Source organism: Odontesthes bonariensis, chromosome 16, assembly GCF_027942865.1.
Source record: "Odontesthes bonariensis isolate fOdoBon6 chromosome 16, fOdoBon6.hap1, whole genome shotgun sequence".
NCBI lineage: Eukaryota > Metazoa > Chordata > Actinopteri > Atheriniformes > Atherinopsidae > Odontesthes > Odontesthes bonariensis.
The window spans coordinates 10837271-10856919 of record NC_134521.1 but is presented as its reverse complement, the minus strand read 5'-3'; the positions used below and the strand labels follow the sequence as shown (position 1 = coordinate 10856919).

Below are 19649 nucleotides of genomic sequence, written 5' to 3'. Positions count from 1 at the left end.
ACTGTCACTTTCACTTTAGAGTTCTCAGACTTTACTTATTTCTATGAAGTAATGATAATTAATTTTGGATGTCCCTGTGTTTGTGGGTTTTGTCTAAACTATCTGCTTTCAGGTATGGCTTTGAGGGGGTAATACTCTCCATCTACGGGATGAACCGTTCTGAACTAGAGTGTCCAGACCCGATTTGTAAATTTCAAAAGCCAGAGGAGGTCCTGCAGCTGTTGGATGTGGAGGATGCCAAGCTTTATGTGGACTTTATGGTGCTGGGGGTTTTCTTCCTGGTCCTCCGACTGGCTACCTACCTGGTTCTGCGCTACAAAGTCAAGTCAGAGCGCTAAAACATACAGAGGCGACCACTGATGGATTTGGATGCTCATGCATATCCAAGCAGTGTGAGAAAACATTCAGTTTTTCCTTTCTCTGTCTTCACTTCACATACACATAGAAAGACGGGCACAAATCCAGTGCATACAATCATCAGAAAGCCGTGCTGCACCATTAACCAAACTGTACAGCATAATACAGATTAAAGTGGTTTGTTAATCAAAAAAGAAAAAGAAAAGTTCAGACCATGAAGTTTTGTTTTATCCCAACTTTGTTACGAGGTGATAGCTCACTATTACCATCCCCCAAAAAATTTAAATACAAATATATGATGATAAAATGTCGAGTATCTGCACCATAACGGAACAGAATAGCTTACAAAGAAATCTAAAGCATGTTTAATTAAACTAAGAAATTTGATTTGAACTTTTTTGGCCAATCCATGAAAGTATCACATGGCCTTGTGATTATGGGAACTCCATAATAACTCTCTTAGTGCAAGAGGATCCAGTGACTAGTCCCAATTCAGTGCCTAAAAAGGTAATCCAATCCACATCATCCTACTAACTGATATGTAATTGGAAAACACCCCAAAAGATGGAATTCCCTCCCATTGCCATCAGAAAACTGGAAACTCTCATTGGATGATCAGGTTTCTGTACCAAGACGCTGAACATGCCGACTTGTCTTTATAGAATACGACCTAAAAACAAACCAACTGCCAGTGGATGACTTCCTGTGTGGATCATTTTCACAAGCCTTCTGCCCTACCGCTGGTGGTGGCAGAACACCAAAACCTGGAAGGAGCGCTTGTAAAAAAAAAAAAAAGTTAAGCGGGACATCTCATGTTGCGACTGATGCTGGTTGGTTCCCCCTGCGACCAGACCTACGAGTCCTTACTTGTTACTTATTGTAACATGTTTGTTTCTGCCATAATCAAGGAAGCATTCAGCGAATCGGGAGCAAAATGTGAAACCAAGCAACCTGCCTCCAGACTGATGAGGAGCGCTGTCGTGATCACAGAGCGAGTGGTGTTTTAGATGACGTGCAATAGCTAATACTACGGACTAAAACAATTGTGTTTGTCTAATTAGTGTCATTCTTTTGACACTTCTACTCTTTGAAATGCTTGTTTCCACTTGTTGTATGACTCTTTAGCTGCCTCCTCCCAGAGCTACAAAAGGACCTGCCCTTGTTCCGCCCTCCTCCTTATTCCCTGCTTTGCTGATGTCTGACAGATGTGTGTTGTCCAAAACAATGCTAGATACTTGAAATGCTGGCTGGGTGGTTTTTGTGCCTCTAAACAAGAATGGTTTGAGTTTCCTCTGCTTCATTGTTTGCACATACACCTTATATCTACATACCTACAGTATGTTGGTTTTCCCACACACAAACACACATACACACACACACACACACACACACACACTCACACAGACATGTGACACACACACGATCGAACACACACATTCACCTTGGTAATGTTTAGAAGAGCCTCTCCTAGTCACAGGTCAATGCAAATATTTTCCAATAGACTTGCTATGAAATATTTCTTACTCAGACTATGCTACTTAGTACTCCTTATTATAACGCATAACATAATGTGAGCATATAATCAATGATTGTACAGTGAATGTCATGCTGTAACAAATGTACATTTGCACCCTTCAGTGTATGGTTATTATTTTTTATTTATTTGTATTTAATTTTATTTTTATATATCTGAAACAAGCGCTGCTTGAAAGTATGAAGGCAAAACGGCAGCCGGGTGTTGTAGGAGGGAAATGACCCAAATGTCAGAGTTCAGAGGCTAGTAATAATGATTGAATTTCCTCTTTCAGATGTACGTACCCGACATTGTTAAGGAGATTCAAATCCTTTGTTTTCCGCTGGGCATTTTTAGAAGGTTTGGAATCAAATGTGCATCGCTGAGTGGATTGGAAACAAAGGGACATATAAACACGAGATATGTGTTGAATGGATGAAGGTAAAGATGTGAAACGGTTCTCCAAATGTATCAATATGTAGCTGATTGACAGTCTGTTTGAAGAGCAGCTGGATCGAGTAGGAGATCAGTGCAGCACAAAGAGAGAGGACTGCTGCAGCAGGTTTGTTTCTGTCATAACAGCAATAGTCAACATTGTGATGTTTTTAGTGCAATACCTCCCCCTGCTGTTGCTTCAGTCACTTTATAAGTCTTATCTTCCTGTGCGTTTTATTATGTGCAATAACCGTCCAAAGGTAACTTAACTTTAAGAAAAGGGAACTGTGACACTGCTGTCAGAACGTTTTTTGGTTGTATTTTTGTTGGTTTCCGTTCAGAAACACGCGTTTAGTTCAATTGATTGATTTTAAGGACAATGGTGTAATAACAACAGTCAAATATACTCTCGATAGACGGGTGGTGTGTTGAAATTTCTGGGGCAGATGAGACAATTTTAATTTCGGACCTTGCCGATTCACCAGTTGCTGCTGGAAAATCTAAAGTATTTTGTCAGATAACGAATGTAGTTTAGGCTTTTCCAGATTCCATAAAGATGTAAGCTATGTCACTGAATGTGTGACATAAACATCCGTAGAAAAGAAAGAGCTCCAACACATAAATAGAGGCGCAAAAATTGGAAGAAGTGATTAGGAGGGAAAGTCTTGGCCTGTGGAATCAAAGAAACCAACAAATCGTGTGACGTGACGTGTAACACTGTTCTAACACTGCACTGCACTGCAGCCCAATGCTTTCATTCATTTTCCATCCAATGAAAGAGCTTGGTTCTGTCGCCGTGGTGATCCTACTTTAACTGGGAACAGTCGTGTGTAAGCATCGTGTCGGGGCTTTGGAGGTGATTCAGCTGATGAGCGCAAAATGTTTCTTTTTTTTATTTATTTGAATTCATAATGATCTTTTCACTAATAAACCACCAGACTTAAGCGCACTCTATTATGCATGTTGAAAAATAATATGCAGGCTAATCCTACAGAGAGCTTTGAAAAATATTGATGGACTCAAGGGGTTATTTTATTCTCACTTTTCTTTCTTTTTTGTGTTTTATCTTATTTGATTTTATTATCATTTGAAGTTTCATTTACAGTTTGTCAACTCAAAAAAAAAATGCAAGTTCTGTATACTGAACGTTGTTCCAATGATTATAATAAAGATAATTTATAACCTTTACCCTCACTCGTTGAGATGATTTGCTCCAAAACTGAGCACTCGTATTATTCAACATCATGCAGCTGGAGCTGCAAACCCACATCCACACGGGCTTAGGTGGATAATGCTCCACACTTGCACGTAATCGCTTTGTTCACTCTTCATGTGCGTTTTCCACATTAGAAAAATGAGAGGTTGCTGAAACAACTAACAGTAGCCTGACTGTTATTTTTATTTGAGAACCTCTTGAGAGAAAATCCCTCTAACATTTTCCAAGTGCAGGCACTGTTATTGTGGAAAGAATGAAACGTTAAGAGGATTTTTATAACGGAGTGCTGAATGCAGATATCGCAAAGAGCCAGAAAAATGATTTGCATACTTGATCAGACATTATACAGCCCAAAAGCACCATTGTCTTGGTGATTGTGAGAGCATTAATTGCAGGCTGACACAATGTGGCAGGATGAGAGGGACTGAAGTGCTTCCCTAAATTTACATAATGGGCTAATTCAGTGCAGAGAAGCAGTTTTGTCACAATTCACACTGACTGCCACTGCAAAAGCTGAGTGCAGGTGACAAAAGAAAAGCAGCTTTAAGTAAGATACTGTGTGGATTAGGTTGCTGGTTCCATCTGTAAATTTATGTAGATAACTTATTTATTTTGAAATCCTACCTATTTTTCTCTATTGAGGTTTGTTTAGCAGCTGTTTACAAAACTTACAGCTGCAGCCACTGTGAACTGCTTTTGCTTGAAAGAATGCAGGACTGCATGTTCTTTCATTTTTTTCATGAACACTAATATGTAAAACCTTGTTTCATCATCTTCCCATCACCATGTCGCATCTTTTTTCCTTTCAAATTATACACACTAAATTGTGTTATTTTTACGCACTAATCTGTTAAAATGACCTGAAGGACATATTGCAAACTCACTCCGTAAGGTTGTATTTAAATGTTTGTTACTGAAAGCTGAAGTCGGACAAATTTTGATTATGAGTCCACAGTATTTTAAACTTATCGTTGGTTCCTTATGAGTACTTCAAAGAAATAAAATTGACTTTTAAAAGGCTCTGCCTCAGCCACCGGAGACAAATGAAAGTCCAATGAAGCCATACTATGGCCAGTCCAGATGTTATATGCCTGCCACCTGGCTCACGATAAATCCACTTAATGAGAACAAGAGGACAGCAAGTGATGCAGCAACAACTTAATACAAGAGTTCATAATACTCGAGGTTTTCCTCTGAAAACCAGCACTGAACCTCTCTGCAGATGTGAACCCTGAGGTGATATCCCAGGCCTTAACTGTAAAGCACAACATAAAAAGTTTATTCTTTTGCTTAAGAAATAAAAGGGATATATGCACTACACATTTTCAGGCAGCCAATACTCTTGCTGGAGCTGCACTAAATGAGCCAGAGATCACATCAAATATAAAGTAGAGGATGGCAACGCAGCTCTCAATGCAGCTGTTGCTGCTCCTCCTTTCTCAGTATTCTGCATCAATCTACTGTGGAGGTTATATAGCTTTAGCCCAGAATCACTTCTACAAGGGAGCTCCTGAATTACCACATGCAAACCTATACATATTGGATGTGGACAATTTAAGGCACTGATGCTGACCTGAATTAGTCCGGACACTGTAGAAAAATAAGCAAAAGTATTGTTCCTATAGGCACGAAACTGATCAAAAAACTCTTGACATGCAGACTTGTCTCTAAGGTGAGTTCAGAAAAAAATTCAGGAAAGAAAAGTTTGCTGAGCCACTTTCACTGAACTCCTGCCTGATATGGCAATGAGGGTATTGATTGGGGTGCCAAACTGGACCCCCAACAGGGATGAACAAATCTTATGATCAGAGGCATTAATTTTCAACTTATATTCTAAATGCAATGGCTTGGAATAAATAATGAGGATAAACAAAACAAGCTGTGCACTACAATAAAATAAAAGGCCAGTACATAAATCATTTAGAAATGTTTGTTGAATGCATGTCGGTTATGATTACTTTTCTACATGCAGCGATTGTAAAATAGATTTCTAAAAATTTTAGTGAAAACATAATTTATTTTTATGTTTTGGTGAGTTTAAGGAATCATTGAGATTTTTTTTAAAATTGTAAATTGTTATTTTCTGAGTGAATAACGGACATTTTATGTTCTACACAACGCGCGCAATACTCTTTGGAAGCAAAAATCTACTTCCGGGTTGTTTTTTTCGACTTCCGGTTAGGGAGACTTACTTATCTTGGTGTGTATTTTGTCTTTGATGTGGACCGGCATTTTCCCACAACTCCCTGCTCCTGCTCAAACAGATGACGAAAATGGCGGACAACTCATCTTCGGTAGGTTTTCGAAAGATAATTTGCTATTTTGAAGACATTGATCCGTCTTGGGTGGTAAAATAACATATCGTTTTACACAGGTCGAGATTGTCGAGGGCTGTCGCCTCCCCGTTCTTCGTAAAAACCAAGAGCACGAGGACGAATGGCGTAAGTATTGTCCGTTTGTTTTCCAGTGCTAAGCTAATGCTAGGTAGCCAACCTCCGCTGGCTGTTGTTAACAGAAACCACGGCCTCCAGTTAAAGCATAAAGCAACACTCACAGGCTTCATGTGTTGTGGTAACGTGTTAGAAAGTTTAGTTAATTAGTTAAGTCACTGACATTTACTCAAAAACTCATGTCTACAGTTCGTGACATTTCTTTAGAATACATTTAATTTAAGGGAAAAGGAGGCGTGTGTCAGACTGATGTTTACAAACAGAAGTGTTCATCCTAAATGTCTGGTGAGACCTTCCGTTCTGAAGGCTTAAGTTAGCCTAACATATGTGGACATAATTAACATTTACTGTATTCCTAAAGCTCAACAAAGCTTATTGATTGGTCAAGCTTGATTAATTACATTATAGTCAGAACTGTCCCATGTGTTCAGTGTCCATGTGATCTATTATTCGTTTTTAACTGTTTACAGTAAATATGTTTTAAAGGGTCGCAGGAATGTCATCCATTCACACTCTAAGCATGTTAAAATACAGCAATTTCTTAAAATATAGCATGTATCTATGCTTGTCATTTAACTTAATGTAGTGTTTGTTGTTGTCGGATATTTGGTTTGGGGTATTATTTAGATCTAAAGAAGGCGTAAAGACACTGGGAGGATGTACATAAACACTGGCACAGAGCTGTGAAAGATTTGTCCATTTAAAAGTCTAAAAGCTGTATTATTTTAAATGCCGGAGAAGCTGAAATGCTTTTGTTTATCGACTAAACTAACAGCTAATCGCTTCAGCAGGACTTGTTTTGTTGTGACATTCATCTCACAGAAATCCATTATATCAGTTTTAATCATTTAATTAATTACAACTCGTCTTATTTTTTTCAGCGTTGGCGGAGATCCTAAGTGTGAAAGAAGTTTCTGGGAGAAAGCTGTACTATGTTCACTACATTGACTGTGAGTAAAGTTTTTAAACCTTCCTGTTTATCGTTGATTTTGTATCCATCTTTGTGGGGTGTCTGCATTTAAGTGTAAAACCAAAGAAAATAAAGGCTCAATTCTTTTTAAGTTGGTATCCCTTCGTGTGATAAATTGTGTAACAGACACATAAAATCGTTGTGTTTTGTGTCGATAGTTAACAAGCGCCTGGATGAGTGGGTCACAGCGGACAGGCTGGACATGAAAAAGCTTCAGTTTCCTAAGAAAGAAGCTAAAACGCCAACCAAGAACGGTCTTTCGGGCTCCCGTCCAAGTTCACCAGAGAGAGAAGTGGTAGGTCAATACTGCATCACCAAATGTTTATCTCTGACGCTCTAATGTGGTAAATGTGAGTTTTTCCTGAAGCCATCGTTTATATAGCATCTGCCCTCGTTTTCCTTGATTAGTTTGGTCTTGTTAACCTTTTTAAGGGACTTTAACATACTCAGTATTTAAAAGCTAATGCTGATGTCGTTTTCAGGTTCTGTGTCATGAATTTTGTCAAGTGGGCTTAAAAACCTACCTGTTGACTTTTTTTATATGTTAGATGTACGCTAATTTTCACGAGTTATTCGTTTGCAGTGGCTTATTGGGCAGAAAACTCAACATATACAGTTAATAATTAGCTATAATCAACCTTTTTCCTTATTTTTTAACACATTTACTGCTCAGAATAAATTTGAAGGCGACCAGCCAGAAATATCGATCATGAATCATGTATTTTTGTGTCTGAAACAATGACGACGTCTATGGGTTGTGTTTCTCATATGGAGTATAGAGCATTTAATTGTAAACGTTCAGTTTCTGATGATAAGCCAGCCCCTGCCCATCCTATCTTGTGTTTCCCTGACTGCAGATGGGTCAGGATGGTGTTGTGATGGTCAGCAGTGTCTTTCACCTCAGTCTCTTGTCCTGAAGGTGAACTCAGCTGGTGTCAGTAGTCTCTGTTGGAGAAGCAGAAGTGTAGAACTAGTGAATGGGCACCTAAACCGAGCTGACCAGGACTGTGACAACATACGGTTCTGCCACAATGAGATGGCTTCCGTCACCAGCTCGAGACCAAGATGGGGGATTAGCTGCAGCTAAAAATATCGTTCAGTTGTTTATTTCTCACAAAGTGACTGATAAATTAAATATTTTGCAGTGGAGCACTTATATAAGATCCCTATGTTAGGAGGCCATGGCCCAAATCTGTCTTTGTGTCCTTGAGCTGCGATTGGTTACAATTCCTCCTCTTAGTTGCCAACTTGGCAACGTTGTCACATTGTGTTTATAAAAAAATAATAAAACACAACTAGTGGTTTTCTGGACATGTTCCCTGTTGTTTAGAGAAATATTCTCCTGCACAACTCTGTGCTCTGCTTGAGCGCCAGAATGCAAATATTTGGTTTTCTATAAAAGGAAATATTCATCAGAATACCAAAAATGATCCATATAGTGCTTTTTCATATGAAAAGAGATTCATACGACTCAGTTTTATGACATGATGTTGAAACAACTTTGATACAAGAATGATTTCCGCAAAAAGTTTAAGGAGTTTGTCCGTGTTGCTGTATAAAACAGCTGAGCTGAGCACCTGTTCAGCAGAAATCTGCATTATTTTCACCTAACTTATAAAGCTGTGCGTACATGATGTTCTCTTTTATAAATCTTAATATTCTTGAAGTTTCGGCTCCCAACGTTGGTCACGAGTGGGTGTTGGCACTCCCCGGAGTTATCTTTTTTTGTCACCACAGCTGAGCGAACATTGCAAGGAAAGCAACTAAATTCCATTTAAGCCACAAAGAAGAATCACATTTTAATAAATGTGAAACTGAAACACTCAGCGGTGATATCAGTATTCTGTGGCCTCGGTTCTGGAGTCATGACAAGAACAAAAACTTGTGAAAGTAATAAAGCAACAGAAGTAATGGACTCTGTAAGAGGAACTGGCAGAAATGATAGAAAAGACGAGGGCTGTATCACGACTGCACAGGGCCTCAGTGTTTCACACAGCTCAGGAAGGACAACACATGATTTCCAAATACTCCTTCTCTCATTAAAGTCACATTTCCAAAGTCTTCTGACACCAGCGGAGCAGTTGATCTCTTCCTTTATTGTAAATTTGTCCTTTTTAAATACTGATTTGTATTTATGAAAAGGTGTCGGTGTGTTTTTTGGGGTGCCGTACTCAGTGCTTAATTCTCTGGCCCTGTGTGTATTGTTGATGTTTGAACCAAAAGTTGTTGTGGTTTTTTTTTAAGTCTACATCCACATATTTCATGTGAATGCTTTGTATTTTTATGGCCTTGACCTGCGTTTGCTTTTCTCCCGTGAGGTGAGCGAGAGGGTCGAGACGACTCTGAACACTGAAGCAGCGGCAGCAGCGGTAGCAGCAGCAGCAGCAGCTGCAGCTGCTTTGCAGAAGAAACAGGTAATCCAATGCAACATGAAGATATACCGATATACGCAGCACTGTCTGATACACTGCCTAACCTAACCCAGTGTCTTATGCAGAAATCTTCATTTAAAGAATGTCTTTTTTAACAGTATCTGTGGCAGTTTCTCTTTTATGAGTGTTAATTATGATCATGTCATTATTCGGTGCTCCATTGTTCACAAAATCTTAATAATAACTTGAGGGTTTACATGAATATCAGTTAATCCCCTTCCTTCTCTTCCTTTATGTTCAATTCAGAGGAAGAGCATAGATCTCAACCCACAACCTGCCACAGCTCCTTCCAGAGGCAAAACCCTCCCCACGCCGGTACAAGTTGAATTTACCCATTCTAGAGATGCCTGAGGCCTTCTTAAACCTCGTGTCAACGAGTGTTTTGTTTGCTCATACAGCTGTGATTTCATGTTTTAATCCTCCTGAAGACATTAGCTGCAATGCAACACAAAGCGGCTCATCTGTGTCCATTGCATCTTAATACCAGTTAGATGTGATGTATTTTACATCAGACTGAGTTCCATTATCAAAAAAAGCTTAAATTTGATCTGCTGTGGCTTTTAATCAGATGGTCTAAAACTGGAGACTCATTTTCTTATCCTGACGTAGGTGTTTGTTAAGATAAACTGAAACTCAAGCCTCTGGTCAGGCTGGGATATATAAAGAAAGTTCAGTAAAGTGTTTGATTGCTGTGTGCTGATTTTGAGCCAAATATCTAATTCTGTTTATTCGCTGCAGAAGAGGAAAGTAGAACCGGTTCCCATGGCACCTCAGGCCCCCCCGGCGACCCCCGTGCCCTCCTTGCCAAGTTCAACTGAAGCCTCTCAGGCCGCGGTGTTTCCCGTTGTGAGAGAGACCAACACCTTCAAGGCTCGAGAAGACCATGACCCGCTCGCCTCGGTCACAACGGTAAAGAGAATCCTCCTGGATGTCTGTGTCTTAGAGTCGAAGTCCTTATGAATAACAACTGATATCTCTCTCTAATATCTCTCTAACAACAGAACGGCACTGCCCGACGCCTCATCCCCTCTCAGCCCGGGAGGAAGAGGAAAGCCAACTGTGGGGGGACTGATGAGGTATGTAACTCCTATTTTAAATCCCGACAGTCGGTTTATGTTCTCCCATCTTTTTTGGATTTGTGGTTTTAAAGCTGGAGCTGCACGGTGGTGTGGTGGTTAGCACCGTCGACTCAAAACAAGAGGTTTCCAGGACTATTCCAGCTGGTTCCATTTTGTGTGGAGTCTGCATGTTCTCCCCGTTTATGCCTGGGTTCTCTCCGGGTACTCCGGCTTCCTCCCACCACCCAAAACATGCATGTTAGGTTTATTGGTCTCTCTAAATTGACCCTCGGAGTGAGTGTGAGTGTGGCTGGTTGTGTGTCTCGTTTGTGTCTGTGTGGCCCTGTGATGGACTGGCCACCTGTCGAGGGTGTACCCCTCACTCTCCCAATGACCTCTGGGATGGGCTCCAGCCCCCCAGTATAGGAAATGGATGGATGGTTTTATTTAAATTCCATTTTATGATAAAATATTTACATAAATGTACATACATGTACGCTGCAGAGAAGTTCAGACGGGATATTATTCTCCAAATGTAGACAAAATGCTGTAAACTGTTTTACACTTATGGTCTAAATCCTATACTTAAATCAAAGTTTAATATATTATACTTATGGCTGGCCAATAAACGTTTGCAAAATTAGCTCACAATTAGATTTACGTTGATCTCAGTGATCAGCACAGAGCTGTATGGACCCTCCAGCCTCATCAGTGACTGCCATCCTGTATGAAAAGCAGTCAAAACAAAGCAAAGACGTCACAGCAAAAGATGTGATTTAAATCTACAAGAGTTTATTTAGAATTATTTGGTGTCAAATATAGTCTTTTTCTTTCTTTTTTTTTAAAGTTTATATAAAAGAATGTTGTCCTTTAACTTCCTCTTTTCCTGTTTCTCTTTTTTACTCCGTTTTCTAACCAACCAGATTGTGTTGACAACAATATTCAGAAATCCTGTGTTTTTGTGTCTGTTTCTGCTAGATGATAAAGGTTCTGCAGTACAACAAGCCTCAAAGTGCCAGTGTCTTTCTGCCGCCACCAGAGGTCTGTTTTCATTTCCTTTTCCTGCCCATTGACTGTGTTTTGCTGTCCAAGCTCACCCGTGCCGCAGCAGGTCCAATAAACGGAGGTTTTGCTTACCTCAGACCCAAGTTTAGTCCATCTGATCAAATGAACTTTATCTGACTACATTTTTAAAATCTAAAACACTACAATTCCTATGAAACTGCTTTCAACATGATATTCGACACTACTGTTTTTGCAGCAGTCTGACATGTGTAACTTCCACCACCAGGACTCCCAGGACAGTTCGGACGGCATCCCGACTGCGCCTCGCATGACGGGCAGTCTGGTGTCGGATCGCAGCCACGACGACATCATCACCCGGATGAAAAACATCGAGTGCATCGAGCTGGGACGGCACAGACTAAAGCCCTGGTACTTCTCGCCGTACCCACAGGAACTCACCGCATTGCCCATCCTCTACCTCTGCGAATTCTGTCTCAAGTACCTCAAAAGCCTAAAGTGTCTCCAGAGGCATTTGGTAAGAATCTTTCAAACTTTGATCTCATATCATCGGCTCAATCTCCTTATCTCAGACTACTTAATGTGTTAAAGTGACTGAATTCAGTCGTTTTTCTTACGGCAGAGGGCCGTTATGTGTCTGTGGGGTTTGGCTTATCTTATGTTATGACATCTTTCTTACAACATGTCACATAACTATTTCTATTAGTATGTGAAGCTCTCCTTCTTGTTTAAACAAATTGAACAGTCGTCGTGTAGATGCTCCCCTGGAGTCTCATTTGGCTCCCGTGCTGTTTGCTGCATCAAATGTTTATTAGATTTGAGCCGTTTGAACCATTTGATCACCTAAAAGCGCAGCTGCATGCTGGTCTGTTGATAAAACTGCGTGTGGACTCACCAGATCAGATGCTGTCTGATTATTGGAAAGCCCCTCGTGCCTTTGAGGGGCATCTTTGCACCGTCTCACACTGCTCTCATCTTTTATTTATCTTTTTTTTTTTTTTTTTAGACCAAATGTAATTTAAGACACCCTCCAGGCAACGAGATCTACCGTAAAGGCACCATCTCGTTCTTTGAGATTGACGGCAGGAAAAACAAAGTAAGTGATCGGATGATTTGTCTGTATCTTAGTTTCACGTTTTTTTTGTTTATTTGTCAATCCAACGTTTTTGCATTTTTTTTTTTTTCTTCTTCCCAGAATTATTCCCAGAACCTGTGTTTACTCGCTAAGTGTTTCCTGGACCACAAAACGCTGTATTATGACACGGACCCGTTCCTCTTCTACGTAATGACGGAGTACGACTCTAAAGGATTCCACATAGTGGGCTACTTCTCCAAGGTACGCTCCACTTGTAACCCCTCCTGGGAAAAGCCTTGTGTCTAATTGTGAGCTGGCAGAGGGTAACTTTACGTCTTTATTCTCTATTTTTGAAGGAAAAGGAATCGACTGAAGATTATAATGTCGCCTGCATCCTGACTTTGCCTCCGTACCAGCGGAGAGGTTACGGGAAGCTGCTCATCGAGTTTAGTAAGTGTTCCTCTGAAAGGCGTCACAATGCGGTCAGGAAATGTTCTTTAGTAGCGTTTGTGTTCATTTCTGCTTTTTATCTATCAGGTTACGAGCTGTCCAAAGTAGAGGGGAAGACGGGCACTCCTGAGAAGCCGCTGTCTGATCTCGGTCTCTTGTCTTATCGTTCCTACTGGTCCCAAACAATCTTAGAAATTCTTATGGACCTTAAACCCGACAATGGAGAAAGGCCACAGATTACGATAAAGTATGAGACTTTCCTCGGATCTTTCTTCAAATAATCGGTTATCGGCTGATTTAAAACCTTCTCTTTTATCTGTTTGCACAGTGAAATCAGTGAGATCACAAGTGTGAAGAAAGAAGACGTCATTTCAACACTTCAGTACCTCAACTTAATCAACTATTACAAGGTGGGAGTGAAGCACATTTATCCAAGTGATTCAGATGAAAACGAGCATTTATAACAGTTGGTTATTGGTTTTATTGATTAATTTACCCTGATTCATCATACGAGGCTTATATACAGGGAGAGCTTTTCCTCTTACTGCATCTGGAACATGAAAATAATAATAATGAGATAAATGACATTAAGCCGAGGGAATTTATTCGATTTTATTGGTACCGATGCAAGTATTGATGCTTCTTCTTGATCCAGTTGTTGACTAGAAATCAGTTCACTGCACGATTAACTTTGGGTTTAATGTCTGTTTCAACTCCTTACAGATAATGTGAATAAATTATTAAACTGATTAGAATATCAACAAGCACCTTAACAACTCAGAAAACTTTCATGCCAGACTCTGACTTAACCTAACCCACCTGAAACGTGGATCTTTTGCGTCTGAGAAGCCTTTCGCGGCTGATTTTGTGGCAGAACGGTGACGGTCTTTGCCACTCCTCCTTCCTGTTCAGCCCACGTGAACAGAGCTGTCGGCACAGCTAATGTTAGCGGCAGTAACGGTCACATGTCAACAGCTGAAGTAGAAGAAAAGAGACGATATTCTCATTAATTCAATTCAGTCTTATTTAAATAGCGCCAAATTACAGCAAATGTCATCTCAAGGTGCCTCAATAATACAGTCTAGTTCAAGCCAATTGGAGTTAATTTCATTGTAATCGTGATCCAATGAATTCAATTGAAAAAATAATCCAGTTAATTCATACAGAACAGAGCCAATTCAAAAACAGTTTCCCAGCTAAGGAAACCAACAGATTGCTCTGAAACGTCTCCTCGGTCCAATCTCCTGTCCTGAGCGTGCACGAGGCGACTGTGGAGAGAAACGACTCCCTTTTAACCGGGTTAAGGCCCTCTTAAGGCCTCAGTATGCTTCTCCGTCGCTATCCGTCAATCCGTCTCCGTGGTCACGGAGAAGCTTTAAACCTTTCAAAGTTCTCCGTCGGGCTCTCGGATACGCAAGGCAGTTCACCTCCCGGTCAGTAGGCGTCACTGCGTTAAACGACCCAATTTCGCGACGTCTATCGTGAAAGTCCCTAATTGATTGTTTACCTTCCGGCTCCGTTCCACTCCTCACAGTGAACGATGGCGAGCGAGAGAGAAATGGCGCTTTTCCACTAGCTCGCTTTGGCTCGGCGCGCTATTGCGTGTTTCCACGAGAATGCCGTACCTGCAAACGGGACGATATTCCGTATCACCTCAGCCCTGGTTCCAAGCGGGCCGAAGCGTTACTAAAACGTGACGTCAGCCGACTGCCTTCCACTGACTGGCCAATGAGTGTCGTCACTGGAGGGCGGCCAGGAGTCTTCTCTGGCTCTCTTCTCTTGCCTGCTGTGCGACAAAAAGCCACAGGGTGAGCAGCAACACGCGCAACTGTGTTACGACGACCCCGCCCACGTCGAGGAGGCACGAAGTATACTCGTTTGTAATGGAAATACAACCAAACTGAGCCGTGGCGAGCTAGTGGAAAAGCGCCAAAAGACTGTTGTTGGAGTTGGAGCTTGTTGATATTGAAATGCAAATAATTTTGACCAAACTGATGCACTCGCAGTCAGTCAGAGAACGTTTGATGAAATGAACACAACCAACACGACGCCTGCGCAGTGACTACGGCTATGTTCACGTGTACTAAAGAGACGGTGTCTCCCACGTTCGTCTCACACAGCTCACGCCCTCCTTAAAACCACAGAAACAGCCACCTTTCAAAAAGCAGCAGGACACATTTGGAAGAGGTTCTCAATTCCCATCCCCAACAGGCCGCATATAATGATGGCGGGTTTACTCGGTAGCACTTTTTTTGAGCTGCTGCACCACAATCCTTACGTTCAGGTTAGAGCAGGGGGCCATGAAAGCCACATATTTTGAAATAAGAGCCTTATAATATATTTTAACATCGAATACAACTCAATGCATGTATTTTTCAGCCAACAATAAACACTGAAGCTAACCAATAATAAATAAAATACTTCTTACCATCAATGCGACTTCTGGTGCTGCTTGGTTTTGCTGAGGGCTTTGTAGCCTGCATGCCTTTGTTTGAATGTTTTCGGCGTGCTCGCCATCTGTGAATGGCTTTCCGTTCCTCGCTACTGCTAAGGAACCAGCAAAGATGGCCGAATTCCACTCCCCTTGTCTGGTCCATACACAGAGCTGCTGCTGAATAGCTTAATTGCGCAGTAGCTCTCGGCCTGCCTTCTTCCTGTATATTTCGATGCAAATGTAGCACGGCGTGTGTCGAAGTGCTGCTTTATATTTGACCGTTTCATCGATGAAATTTTATCAGACGCACCGCAGAACCTGCTCTCTCCACAAAGGCGAATTCTTCTGTCCATTCGTGCTGAAATGTACGTTACTCCACATCTTTTTTAAATTTTTTTTTTCTTCGTCCAAAGGGTTTGCTCTGTATAAATTAGCTTTTTAATTAAAAATGTACTTCTTGACCTCACAACCACCCGTGTAGGCTGCCGTATTATCCAATTAAAAATGGCGTTTTGGGTCGGACCCTCCTGTACCCCGAAGGACAGCTGGGATCCTGCAACCCTGAAAATAAATAAATTAATGGATGGATTAAAATGCATGAGAAAGTTTTATATTGTGAACATTTCTGTCATGTTTCACTTTAAAATGTCAGCGGAATTATTGATTTCTTATCGCGCTAAGAAATGTCAGCTAAGATTTATCTGCGAGCCAGATGCGGACATCAAAAGAGCCACATCTGGCTGGTAGCCACAGGTTAGAGGTTCACTTCATCCCCAATATTATTTCCTATATGTCGTGTTTCCCGTTCTGCTCACCAACCCACAGCAAAGTTTGGACATTGTATTAATGTGTTCTTCATCCTTTTTACTGAATCCAAACCACTCTCATGTCACTTTTTTTTTTTTTTTTTTTTTTTTTTTTTTCTCCTCCAACTGCTTCGACAGTCTGTTGACTGAGACTGAACTCCTGTTATCCTCCCAGCCAATGAGCTGGCTCTGTTTGTGGTCGCACGCATCACCAAGATGCTCGGGCTGAGCAATTTTATCCATACTGCTATATATATCGATATTGTTTCCTGATAAAGTATCTTTTTTTTTTTTTTGGCCACGGGTATCGTTTTTTATTGTTTGTTTTTGTTTTACATTTTTTATTTATTTATTATTATTTTTATTTATTTTATCAAATTTATTTGTAGCACATTTCATGTACAAAACAATTGAAAGTGCTTTACATGAAATAAAAGCATTGCAGCAGGGAGTGGAAGAAGCATTAAAAATTTTAAAGCAAACTTTATTGAAAAGTTAGACGTTCCAATTAGTGAAAACACAGAACATTAATATAATACAATACAATGCCAGGGGGTCACATTACATACCAAACAGTGATAGATTAGTTCATAAAAATGTTATATAAAGTGCACAGCTCTCACGTTTGTTTCTGTTTGTCTGGCGGTGTTGTCCTTCCGCTTCAAAGGACGGGCCACCAGTCCAATCAGCGACGAGTCATGTCAAATCACACTCCCTTTTTTTTTTTTTTTTTTTTTTCTTTCAGAAAATGATGTAAGTGTATTGAATCGTTGGCTGAATATCGTATCGTGAGATTCATGTATCGCTACAGCCCTACAAGATGCAACGGAAACTTGATCTCGATCTAATTTTGCCATCGTTGAATCGCCCGATCCTACATATAAACTCATTAAAAGCTCAGATTCTGGCACTTTAGTGGAAACTGCTCTCAGTAAACTCTGTCAGATGTTTCCCAGATAAGATGCACCAAACTGTTTTCTTCCCAATTAAATCACATTATTCTGCGTTTAAATTGTGGATAAAATGCTGTTAAACACCCTCCATCACTGATGGGATACGTTTGCAGTAACTGTTCTGTGTTTATTCCAGGGTCAGTACATCTTAACGCTCTCAGAGGAAATCGTGGACGGCCACGAGAAAGCGATGCAGAAGAGGCACCTGCGCATAGATCCCAAATGCCTTCACTTCACTCCGAAGGACTGGAGCAAAAGGGGAAAGTGGTAGAGTCCTGGCTCAGTTTACCGGTCACTGTCCCCCGGACTATGTCAGCAGATGCAAAGCAGATGGCGAATCAGATAAAATATTTTGGTCAAGTTGTCACATTGAGAACCTTAATGAGCCCAGAGCTCTTCTCCAGATGAGAGGCGGTGAACATTGAGCCACTTAAGATGCATAAGCTTTTATCAAGGACCGTCGTTGTGTATTGTGAATTTATAAAGTTGTCAAACTTTGGACTTGTTAACAGTAACAACGGCAAATATACAACACACACCCCCCCTACTGTGTAAAAGATGTTGTTGATGACCAAAACAGTGCATTAAAAGTGACAGAAGGTGTCTGTTTAATAGTGTAAATTAAGGCATAAAACTGCAGGCGTCACCTGACGGTGGCCTCATACTTTGTTCTACAGTCAAATGTTTCGTTATTTTGGTAAAAACCCTCAAAGCAAACTTATCGTCTCTGTTTTGTAATGCAAACAAAGTGTCTTTTTTTTGTTTATCTGCATATTTTTGCATCTTCCAAGTGAGAATGTTGTCATCAAAATGATGTATTTATATAATTTATGTGTCCCAAAAAAAGGTTTGATTGTAGGCGCTCCAACACGAAACCAGATTTGTCCTCGCAGGTTTACACGAGCCTCTCTTTTTTTGTTTGAATCTTTTTCATATGTGATCCTCTGAGTGCCTGAATTTAGATGCATCTCACTGGGCAGGAAGTGGGTCTAATAGTGTTTTACCACATGCTTTCAGGCTGCTTTTAGCATCGGCTAAAATTTAAAATTTAAAAGAATATTACGCATCAAAACCTTCATGATGTGTAAACTTTTTGAAGAACCAACATGAGTAATTTGGGATTTATTCTAACATACTGGTGTTGCTCTGCTTTTATCACCTTATTTTTAAATATCTGAAAGCATCAATGTGTCTGATAGGTATTTATTTTGATGTTTTTTTTGTTTTTTTTTTAGTTAATCGCCTCAACGACATGAATTATTTCCCCTAAGTTAAATCCGTGTTCTCTGTGAGTGTACATACGTGAGACCGAAGCCATGCCGAACTGTTAGAGGAATGTAAATCTAGTGTACAGTTGTTTTGTATTTTTACTCGCTGTTGTCTAACAGACTGCACAACATCTACGGGAAAAAGACCTGAAAGTGATATTTTTTTCCCCCTTTTGTTTGTGTTTTATGTTTACATGTCAAGAAAAAAGATGGTGAATTTGCCCTGTTAAAATAATTTAGTATATCTTTATGTGAAGCACACTTGAGTGTCATTTGACCGTTTGATATGAAAAGCTTGTTGGATTCATAAAAAGCAAGTTTAAAAACCCCCCATGAATGTCTTGAAAGTGTATATTTGAGTTTTTATACCATGATGGGTGTTCTGAGAGCTACATTTAGCAGGTTATAGAGCTCAGAACACCACAACCAACAGGATTTAAGTCATTTAATGTAGGGCTTCCTGAGGTAAATGCCATGAGGTCTGCAGAAGGACGCATATATATATATACATACCCTGTATAAGATTTTATTATTTCTTAATAAGTGACATGAATAAAGTGTGCAGTTCAAGATCTTCCACCCTAAATATGGCGCTCGGCCACCAGGGGGCGTATGGGATACTTTGTCCTTTGAACTGTGCTATAGTTTCACCAAAGGTGCAACTATAGATCAAAGTACAACAAGTTCCAAATGACACCTGCAGTGCAACACATTTAGTAACCAATGCAATCCCAAAACAATAGTAAAATGATTAAAGTAGACTGGGTAAGAGGGTTCCAGGTTCAACTCGCAGCTGGGGCCTTTCTGTGTGGAGTCTGCATGTTCTCCCCGTGTCTGTGTGGGTTCTCTCCGGGAACTCTGGCTTCCTACTGTCCCAAAACATCCATGTTAGGTTAATTGGTGTCTCTAAAGAAAAACTGTCCTTAGCAGTGAGTGTGTGTCTGGTTGTTTGTCTCTGTGATGGACGGGCGGCCTGTCCAGGTTATACCCCGCCTCTCGCCTGATGACCACTGGGATAGGCTCCGGCGCCCCCCCCCTCGACCCAACCGACAGATTCAGCGGGTATAGAAAATGGATGGATACTCTGGGTAAGTACGTAAGGCTCGTTTGACATCTGTAGATGTATCTTAACAGCTATCTAAGTGAGCTTAGCAGTGATTTTTCCTGAGGCATCACACCCTGAGAGTCAATGACCTGAAGGTGCACACT

The 19649-nt window shown here is 40.6% G+C and overlaps 2 protein-coding genes across 2 annotated transcripts in view; both read left to right on the top strand.

Annotated features, from left to right (window-relative positions):
- The window catches only part of abcg4a (ATP-binding cassette, sub-family G (WHITE), member 4a), a 31129-nt gene extending 27690 nt beyond the window's left edge, over positions 1–3439 (top strand). The window contains exon 15 of the mRNA XM_075487821.1: positions 113–3439. Within this exon, the coding sequence (XP_075343936.1) occupies positions 113–338 (226 nt within the window). The 3' untranslated portion in view covers positions 339–3439. The remainder of the gene's footprint in view (positions 1–112) is intronic.
- A 2306-nt stretch (positions 3440–5745) lies between these two features.
- On the top strand, positions 5746–18773 carry LOC142402237 (histone acetyltransferase KAT5-like). The gene is made up of 16 exons (XM_075487820.1): positions 5746–5815; positions 5896–5962; positions 6853–6921; positions 7100–7236; positions 9260–9355; positions 9620–9688; positions 10112–10282; positions 10375–10449; positions 11410–11472; positions 11723–11971; positions 12461–12550; positions 12650–12790; positions 12886–12979; positions 13067–13226; positions 13308–13389; positions 17309–18773. Exons 1-16 carry the CDS (start codon positions 5786–5788, stop codon positions 17441–17443), a joined length of 1728 nt encoding a protein of 575 aa, XP_075343935.1. The 5' UTR covers positions 5746–5785; the 3' UTR covers positions 17444–18773.
- The last annotated feature ends 876 nt before the right edge of the window (positions 18774–19649 follow it).

Excerpts from the sequence above, each read along its gene's own strand:
- LOC142402237 (XM_075487820.1), top strand. The coding sequence starts at position 5,786 with ATGACGAAAATGGCGGACAACTCATCTTCG. Across the intron at positions 5,816-5,895 it reads TGGCGGACAACTCATCTTCG|GTCGAGATTGTCGAGGGCTG; the intron begins GTAGGTTTTCGA and ends CGTTTTACACAG. Across the intron at positions 7,237-9,259 it reads GTTCACCAGAGAGAGAAGTG|GTGAGCGAGAGGGTCGAGAC; the intron begins GTAGGTCAATAC and ends TTCTCCCGTGAG.